Raw genomic sequence first — 9,336 nt, forward strand, 5'->3', positions numbered from 1 at the left:
ATCCCTCAGTGACCTCCACCACCAAGCACTAGCAAGGTTTGGCAGTGGACTACTGCACCACCCTCGTCATCGCCACCTCCTGCCACCGGCAGCCCCCCCCCACCTCGCAGTCCGCCACTACAACAAAATTCAGCCCATAAGAGCCCGCCGATAGATATAAGAACAGCACCATCCCATCTATTGTTAAAATAATAAACAACTCCCTGATTTATGTACTGTACAGCCCTGTAAATGTTATTCAACGTCTTATTCTAAATCACATGTAAGTTTGTATATTTTCAGCCACCGGCTGCAACTCTATTAATAAACCGTTTATTATTATCATTATTATTATTATTACACACGTATACACATGAACAGTTACACAGACACACGCTTCGCTTCTATTTATCGTTATTATCGCTAATCTATCGTCAGCTCATTAGCACTGTCAGCCGTGTCACCTGTCAGCTCATTAGCACCGTCAGCCATATCATGTCAGCTCATTAACACTGTCAGCCGTGTCACCTGTCAGCTCATTAGCACCGTCAGCCATATCATCTGTCAGCTCATTAACACTGTCAGCTCATTAACACCGTCAGTCATATCACCTGTCACCTCATTAACACCGTCAACCATATCACCTGTCAGCTCATTAATACCGTCAGTCATATCACCTGTCAGCTCATTAACACTGTCAGCCGTGTCAGCAGTCAGCTCATTAACACTGCCAGCCGTGTCACCTCATTAACACTATCAGCCGTATCACCTGACACCTCATTAGCACCGTCAGCCATATCACCTGTCAGCTCATTAACACCGTCAGTCATATCACAGCACATATCATCTATCAGCACATTATGATCGCCAGTCGTATCATCTGTCAGCACATTATCAGCGTCAACCCTGTCATCTGTCAGGAGTGTTGTGACCTTTCAGAGAGTTCGTTTGTGAGTTGACGATAAATCCACAGCCTCCCTACCCAGAAATTGACGCTAATTGCTTCTGCAGCCTCTCCTACTGCTGGCTCTGTTGTTGTTGTTGTTGTTACTGGTGCTGTTGTTGTTATTGGTGTTGGTGTTGCTGTTGCTGTTGTTGTTGTTGTTCCTGGCCCTGCTGTTCCTGGCCCTGCTGCTGCTGTTCCTGGCCCTGCTGCTGCTGTTCCTGGCCTGCTGCTGCTCGCTATACTATTGCTGCATAAGTTGCTGTCCTGTCAATTTCCCTCCCTCATCCCATCCCCCATCCCCCCCCCCTCCCTCCCTCACCCTCCCTCCACCCCTGCCTCTCCTTCCTCACTCTCTCCCATCCTTCCTCCTCCTATCCTCCTCTCTCTCTTCCCCACACCCCACTCCCTCCCTCCCTCCCTCCCTCCCCCCCCCCCTCCCCACACACCCCTGACTCACATACAAACACAGGTACAACATTAACAACAACAAGGTAAATATGTAAACAAAATATCCACAAAGGTACGATTGAGCATTTACATAATTTTTTACATATGTTTCTTTGTAAATTCTAACGTAAATAACCCATGAAAAGAAAGATAAATATTTTGCTTCATAATTTGACATTTAAGGCGATAAAAATTAAATTTGACACGGCGGCCAAAAATCTTACCTGAAAATCATGAAAAAAAAAAAAAAATTCATATTAACGTGGATCTCAAGGTAAAAAGGACAGGTAATATGTAAATGAGGAAATGATTAGCAACGGATATGCAAATGAGGTAAACATAACATTAAAACAAATAAAGACAAAAACAACAACAGCATAAGACTAGAGTGTTTGTTGACCCCTTGAGTACGATGACTTCAGCCCCTTGAGTACGATGACTTCAGCCCCTAATTACGATGACAACCCCGTGAGTACGATGACTTAACCCCGTGAGTCAGTATGTGTGTGTCTGTCTGTCTTTTAGCCCCCCACCCCACACACCCCTCCCCACACCCCCCCACACACACACACCTATACAGTAATATATTTAAAAAGTATATTTCAGCCACACATCAGTGACTCTCTACCTGACTCAAAGCACACATAGAGTCAGGTGTCAGGTATATTTACTGGCCTTGATTAAGTTAGAGCTCAGGTGTGTATCAAAGTCCATCACCTGGATTGTGTCTTTATGCTAGTGTGACACAGACAGACAGACAGACAGATACGGTACACAGACAGAGAGACAGACAGACAGAAAGACAGATTAATAAGGTGATTTTAGATTAACATAAGACAATTTCAATATTTAAATTCTGAAGATAATTTTGCGATACATTATTAATTTTATTTCCTGATAAACAACAGCAACAACAACAACAACAACAACAACAACAACAACAATATCAACAACAACAACAAACAATACCACAGCCAACAGAAACAAATGCGATGAATTGAAAGAGATAGGAACAAATGGACAATTTCCTGTGTGTGTGTGTGTGTGTGTGTGTGTGTGTGTGTGTGTGTGTGTGTGTGTGTGTGTGTGTGGCAGGCGAGAACAGATAAACAAATGAACACTTTCCAATATACTCCAGAGAACAAACACACCAACAAGTTCTTATATACACAGAGAACAGATGAACAAATTTCCAACAGGTGCCACAGTAGAATTTGGGTGATAATGGTCCAATATGTGTACCTGGGAGGGCGAGAAGATATGCCCTATCAATAATATATAGTGTATGGTGACGGCAGAGGAACCTTGTGTTAGTATGGTGAGGTCAATGACTTCTGCACCCAGCCAGCAGGCCAGCAGCTGTTGGTTCAATCTTCTGTTTAAATATTTGCTTTATATATGTGGAGGGCGTGTGTGGGGAAGAAGGGGCGTGTGTTGTGGGAGAAGGGGCGTGTGTGTGAGAGAGAAGGGCGTGTGGGGACGGACGTGTGTGTGTGGAGGGAGGGACAGTGTGTGTGTGGGGGGAGGAAGGGATACGTGTGTGTGGGGGCATGTATTTATGGGGAGGGGAATGTACGTATGTGGGGCGGGCCTGTGTGGGGCTATGTGTTATGTTAACGTGTGAGTGTGGGGGCGTGTCTGTCTGTCTGTCTACTCTCTTCTGTCTGTCTGTCTGTCTACTCTCTGTCTGTCTGTCTGTAAACCATATCAACACCCTCTCAGAAGTAGACACCAACACAACACAACAACCCCTCCCTGATGGCACTGAACCTGATCGTCACTCTCCTTCAACTGAAATGTCACCCGTCTCCACTTCATATACTGCCAGGGATAAAAATCAGAAGTCTTCCTCCTCCTCCTTCTTCTCCTACTCTTCTTCTCCTCCTCCTCCTCCTCCTCTTCCTCCTCCTCCTCCTCCTCCTCCTCCTCTTCCTCCTCCTCCTCCTGCTCTTCCTCCTCCTGCTGCTCTTCTTCCTCCTCCTGTTCCCTATCCTGTTACTGCTAGACGAGACTTGCCTTATCTCTCACTCGAGGAGTTTACAACTTGTCGAGTGCACAACTTTCTCTGGTGCGACAGTGTGTGTGTGTGTGTGTGTGTGTGTGTGTGTGTGTGTGTGTGTGCGTGTATGTAAAACTTGTACCGCATACCTTCAGCTTAGTAATACCCTCGGCTCCTCTCCTCTCTCTCTCTCTCTCTCTCTCTCTCTCTCTCCTTCTTCCTTTCTCCCTGTCCTCCATGTTCCCTCTTTCTCTCTCACTCCCTCTCCTTCTCTTCTCTATGCTCCATTCTTTTTTTCCCTCTTTCTCTCCTCCATGCCCCCTCTTTCTCACCCTCCCTCTCCTTCTCCCCCTCTTCGTACTCCCCATTGTGTTGTTGTATAATCTCTCTCCTGAGTCAAGTACATCCACTATCTCCTCTCGAGGTTCGAAGCCTCGTTCACAAGTCTCAAGATCTCGTTTGCAAGTCTCGAGGTCTCTTACAAGGGGGTCGAGATCTCGTTCAGCAGGATCATGATCACGCAAGAGGAGGTCGAGGCCTCATTCACAGATTCGTGGTCTCATACAAAGGGTTCGGGGTCTCGTTTCAATGACTCGTGGTCTCGTAGAAGGGGTCGAACGTCTCGTAGCTAGAGATCATCTTTGGATTCGTAGTCTGCTCTCGAAACTCGCTACAACTGTCCACCATCACAGACGGTAGTACCATCGCCAGGCAGTAGTACCATCGCCAGGCAGTAGTACCATCGCCAGGCAGTAGTACCATCGCCAGGCAGTAGTACCATCGCCAGGCAGTAGTACCATCGCCAGGCAGTAAGTACCATCGCCAGGCAGTAGTACCATCGCCGAGCAGTAGTACCATCGCCAGGCAGTAGTACCATCGCCAGGCAGTAGTACCATCGCCAGGCAGTAGTACCATCACAGAGGTTTGATAGTTCGTCTACAAGTCGTATTGTTGTGTCAAGATGTGGAATTTGGGTTGATTGTCATGCTGCCCTCTCTCTCTCTCTCTCTCTCTCTCTCTCTCTCTCTCTCTCTCTCTCTCTCATTTGACCCACACAGATTTAACTTCTCGCAAAATAATAATAAAACAATAATAATAATAACAACAAAAACCAAACAGAAAAACAACCAGACAGACAGACAAGTAACCAATTACACAGACAGACACCCAGACAAAGACAGACACCCAGACAGAAATAAACAACCAGACACACACACAGACAGAATAACCGTCAATAATTTATCGGCAATCATCAGGAAGGTGTTGTGTGTGTGTGTGTGTGTGTGTGTGTGTGTGTTCTACCATCGATCATCCAGGTAGAAACCATAGGTAAATATGTTCAGATAGAGGCATTGTGTGTGAGAGAGACCAATATATTCAAGAGTAATTAAAAAGCGCAATCCATCACGTACATACACACACAAGCAACAAATATACACATACATACACGGTAACAGTACACACACACACATACATACGTAAAGACAAGCAACACACACACACACACACACACACACACACACACACCTGACAGAGTTGACTTCAGAACAAACTCCCACATCTAACAAAGACACTGTTGAATACACTCTGGGTCTGTCAAAAGGAACCCCTAAAACTGCTACCAGGAAAGAAGTTGCCGATGAATCTGAAGCAACAGACAAGGCTAACAACCACAAGTCAATCTATTTACCATGATGAATATCAAGGAAACATGTATATGGAGCAAGCAGCAAGATCTGAAGAAATGTTGTAACCTCTAGATTAGGTTAGGATATAAGTACCTCTGGCAGTATGTTCCTCAGGCAGATGTGAACAAAACTAAACATAGAGTGTGTGGCTATCTGGCCACACACTCTACAGTCTTACACTTTGAATAAATAAAATCTTTAAGGGATAAGTCTAAGTATGCTGAGTGTGTGTGTGGTGGGACAGCACTTTATCTCTGATGGTGAGATACCTGATGTATTAAAACTGTCTAAACATTTTACACGTAGTAGCTAAGTCAACACCCATGTACACAACTACACCAAGAACACACCTGACTGCCTCTCATGCACGTGTGAATAACATTAAATGGAAAGTAGCTAGCTCGACGTATACCATACAGCACGTATGTCCTTCACGCTGCAGGTGTGAACAAGTCAACTACTGTGTACACAACCAAACAATGTACTGGAAATACATTCACTGTGACAATAACCTTACCACCGGGCTCTGTTATAACCCTTTTGGCGACCCCCTACTCTGTAATTCCTTTTGTGCCACCGTTCACAGGGAAGACACACACACACACACACACACACACACACACACACACACACACACAGTAAGGCGTGGGCTGAAGTATCTGTAGGTCATCCTCTGGGCCAACACAGGCAATATCTTGTTTATAACAGGAAAAAACGAAAATGTGTGTGTGTGTGTGTGTGTGTGTGTGTGTGTGTGTGTGTGTGTGTGTGTGTGTGTGTGTGTGTGTGATGTCACGTTTACAGGCATCAATATCACCTTTTTCCAGGCTCCTAAAACAAGCATAAAAAAATCCGCTCCCCAACAAAAACTCACCATTAATAGTCGACATAACATCTCAACATATAAAAGTTACAATTGGTGGGTGAGGTGAGGAGGGTGGGTGAGGTGAGGGAGGGTGAGGAGGGGTGTGGGGAGGGGGAGGTGAGGGGTGGGTGGTGAGGTGGGTGAGGAGGATGTGGGGAGAGTGAGGGGAGGAGAGGTCAGAGGTGAGGCAGGGAGGGGAGAGGAATGGTGAAGGACGGTGGGGAGTGGTCAGGACGGAGGGAGGGAGGGAGGATTTATGACCTAATTTGCATAAGCAGGTAAAAATATGCACTGTTTTCCAGCCTCTGCTTCTAATCTGCGGAGGAGAGAAAGCCTTTTAGGGTCGCTTATGTTTATATCTCTTAATATATATTTTTTCTCCTACGGATTCACTTTGTAAATTTTGTTCTTATAAATGAGATTAGATGAGATGTAGGTTAGGTTAGGTTGGGTTGGGTTAGGTTGGGTTAGGTTAGGTTGGGTTAGGTTGGGTTAGGTTAGGTTGGGTTAGGTTGGGTTAGGTTGGGTTAGGTTGGGTTAGGTTGGGTTAAGTCCTGAGTTTGAGTCTGCCCGGCACCGAGTCAGGTAATACACACCTGGTGTGTATTACCTGAATTAATTTTATCTTCACGTTTATTTACATGATGCTTAAGTGTTTGCTTCCTTGCATGTTATATCTGTTGTGACCGCATGGTGGGGCGGCCGGTGCTGTGACCGCGTGAGTGGGGCGGCCGGTGCTGCTTGACCACGCGTGGTAGCGCGGTGCTTGACCGCGTGAGTAGGGCGGCCAGTGCTGCATGACCGCGTGAGTAGGGCGGCCGGTGCTGCTGACTGCGTGAGTAGGGCGGCCGGCGCTTGACCGCGTGAGTAGGGCGGCCAGTGCTGCATGACCGCGTGAGTAGGGCGGTGCTGCTTGACGTGAGTGGGGCGGCCAGTGCTGCATGACCGCGTGAGTAGGGCGGCCGGTGCTGCTGACTGCGTGAGTAGGGCGGCCAGTGCTTGCATGACCGTGAGTAGGGCGGCCGGTGCTGCTTGACTGCGTGGTAGGGCGGCCGGTGCTGCTTGACTGCGTGGTGGGGCGGCCGGTGCTGCTTGACGCGTGAGTAGGGCGGCAGGTGCTGCCGACTGCGTGAGTAGGGCGGCGGTGCTGCTTGACTGCGTGATAGGGCGGCCAGTGCTGCTTGACCGCGTGATGGGGCGGCCGGTGCTGCTTGACCGCGTGGTAGGGCGGCCGGTGCTGCTTGACCTGCGTGAGTGGGGCGGCCAGTGCTGCATGACCGCGTGAGTAGGGCGGCCGGTGCTGCTGACTGCGTGGTGGGCGGTGCTGCTTGACCCGCGTGATAGGGCGGCCGGCCGCTGACCGCGTGAGTAGGGCGGCCGGTGCTGCTTGACTGCGTGAGTAGGGGCGGCCAGTGCTGCATGACCGCGTGGTAGGGCGGCGGTGCTGCTTGACTGCGTGAGTAGGGCGGCCAGTGCTGCATGACCGCGTGAGTGGGCGGGTCTCCTTGACTGCGTGGTAGGGCGGCCGGTGCTGTGACTGCGTGAGTAGGGCGGCCAGTGCTGCTTGACCGCGTGAGTAGGGCGGGGTGTACTTGACTGCGTGAGTGGGGCGGCCGGTGCTGCTTGACTGCGTGAGTAGGGCGGCCAGTGCCTTGACCCGCGTGAGTAGGGCGGCCGGTGCTGCTTGACTGCGTGAGTAGGGCGGCCGGTGCTGTGACTGCGTGAGTGGGGCGGCCAGTGCTGCTTGACCGCGTGAGTAGGGCGGCCGGTGCTGCTTGACTGCGTGAGTAGGGCGGCCAGTGCTGCTTGACTGCGTGAAGTGGGCGGCCGGTGCTGCTTGACTGCGTGAGTAGGGCGGCGGTGCTGCTTGACCGCGTGGTAGGCGGCGGTGCTGTGACTGCGTGGGAGCGCAGTGCTGTGACCCGTGGTGGGCGGCCGGTGCTGCTTGACTGCGTGGTAGGGCGGCCGGTGCTGGCAGCCGCGTGGTAGGGCGGATAGTGCTGCATGACCGCGTGAGTAGGGCGGCCGGTGCTGCTTGACTGCGTGAGTAGGGCGGCCGGTGCTGCGCATGACCGCGTGGTAGGGCGGCCGGTGCTGCTTGACTGCGTGGTAGGGCGGCCGGTGCTGCTTGACTGCGTGAGTAGGGCGGCCAGTGCTGCATGACCGCGTGAGTGGGGCGGCCAGTGCTGCATGACCGCGTGAGTAGGGCGGCCGGTGCTGCTTGACTGCGTGAGTAGGGCGGCCAGTGCTGCATGACCGCGGTAGGGCGGCCGGTGCTGCTTGACTGCGTGAGTAGGGCGGCTGCGCTTGACTGCGTGAGTAGGCGGCCAGTGCTGCATGACCGCGGAGTAGGGCGGCTGCTGCGACTGCGTGAGTAGGGCGGCCAGTGCTGCATGACCGCGTGGTAGGGCGCTGCTGCTTGACTGCGTATAGGCGGCGCTGCATGACCGCGAGTGGGGCGGCCGGTGCTGCATGACCGCGGAGTAGGCGGCGTGCTGCTTGACTGCGTGAGTAGGGCGGCCAGCTGCATGACCGCATAGCGGCCGGTGCTGCTTGACTGCGTGAGTAGGGGCGCCAGTGCTGCATGACCGCGTGAGTAGGGCGGCCGGTGCTGCTTGACTGCGTGAGTAGGGCGGCCGGTGCTGCTTGACTGCGGTAGGGCGGCCGCGCTGCTTGACTGCGTAGGGCGGCCAGTGCTGCATGACTGCGAGAAGTAGCCGGTGCTGCTTGACCGCGTGAGTAGGGGCGCTGACTGCGGAGTAGCGGCCAGTGCGTGAGTAGGGCGGCCGGTGCTGCTTGACTGCGTGGTAGCGCCGGTGCTGCTGACTGCGAGTAGGGGCCAATGGCATGACCCAGAGCGGCTGCGCTGCTTGACTGCGTGAGTAGGCCAGCGGCATGACCAGAGGGCGGCCGGTGCTGCTTGACCGCGTGAGTAGCGGCCGGTGCTGCTTGACCGCGTGGTAGGGCGGCCGCTGACTGAGTAGGGGCGGCCGGTGCTGCTGACCGCGTGAGTAGCACATAAACAATGATAACCTGTGAGCGAATTCCACGCACATAACTCACACTCGACATGTACACATACCTTCATCCTTAGAGCAGCCATCTAAGGTCAAAAGGTCAGGTCAGGTCAAGTGATAGGGATGGCAGTTTTGGAGAAAAAACAAATGCCTGCACCATCCAGCATGATTTGTCACCTGACCCGAGTGCAATTTCAGTTTCGCAATGCCTTCTTAATTGTTCACTCTATCTATCTATCTATCTATCTATCTATCTATCTATATGCTTGTCTTTTCATTGTTTTATGCATCTAACTAACTATACTCTCTCTCTCTCTCTCTCTCTCTCTCTCTCTCTCTCTCTCTCTCTCTCCCCCTCCTGTATACACCATCAATTGCCACTCCCTTCCTTTACT

General features: G+C 51.2%; 1 protein-coding gene across 1 annotated transcript; it reads right to left on the reverse strand.

Annotated features, from left to right (window-relative positions):
- Nucleotides 1–6,595: 6,595 nt before the first annotated feature.
- Nucleotides 6,596–8,980, reverse strand: LOC121865102 (adhesive plaque matrix protein-like). Its single transcript, XM_042364432.1, has one exon. It carries the CDS (start codon nt 8,978–8,980, stop codon nt 6,596–6,598), a length of 2,385 nt encoding a protein of 794 aa, XP_042220366.1.
- Between the last annotated feature and the right edge of the window lie 356 nt (nt 8,981–9,336).

Source organism: Homarus americanus, unplaced genomic scaffold (assembly GCF_018991925.1).
Source record: "Homarus americanus isolate GMGI-L3 unplaced genomic scaffold, GMGI_Hamer_2.0 scaffold2539, whole genome shotgun sequence".
In the NCBI taxonomy this organism is placed as follows: Eukaryota; Metazoa; Arthropoda; class Malacostraca; order Decapoda; family Nephropidae; genus Homarus; species Homarus americanus.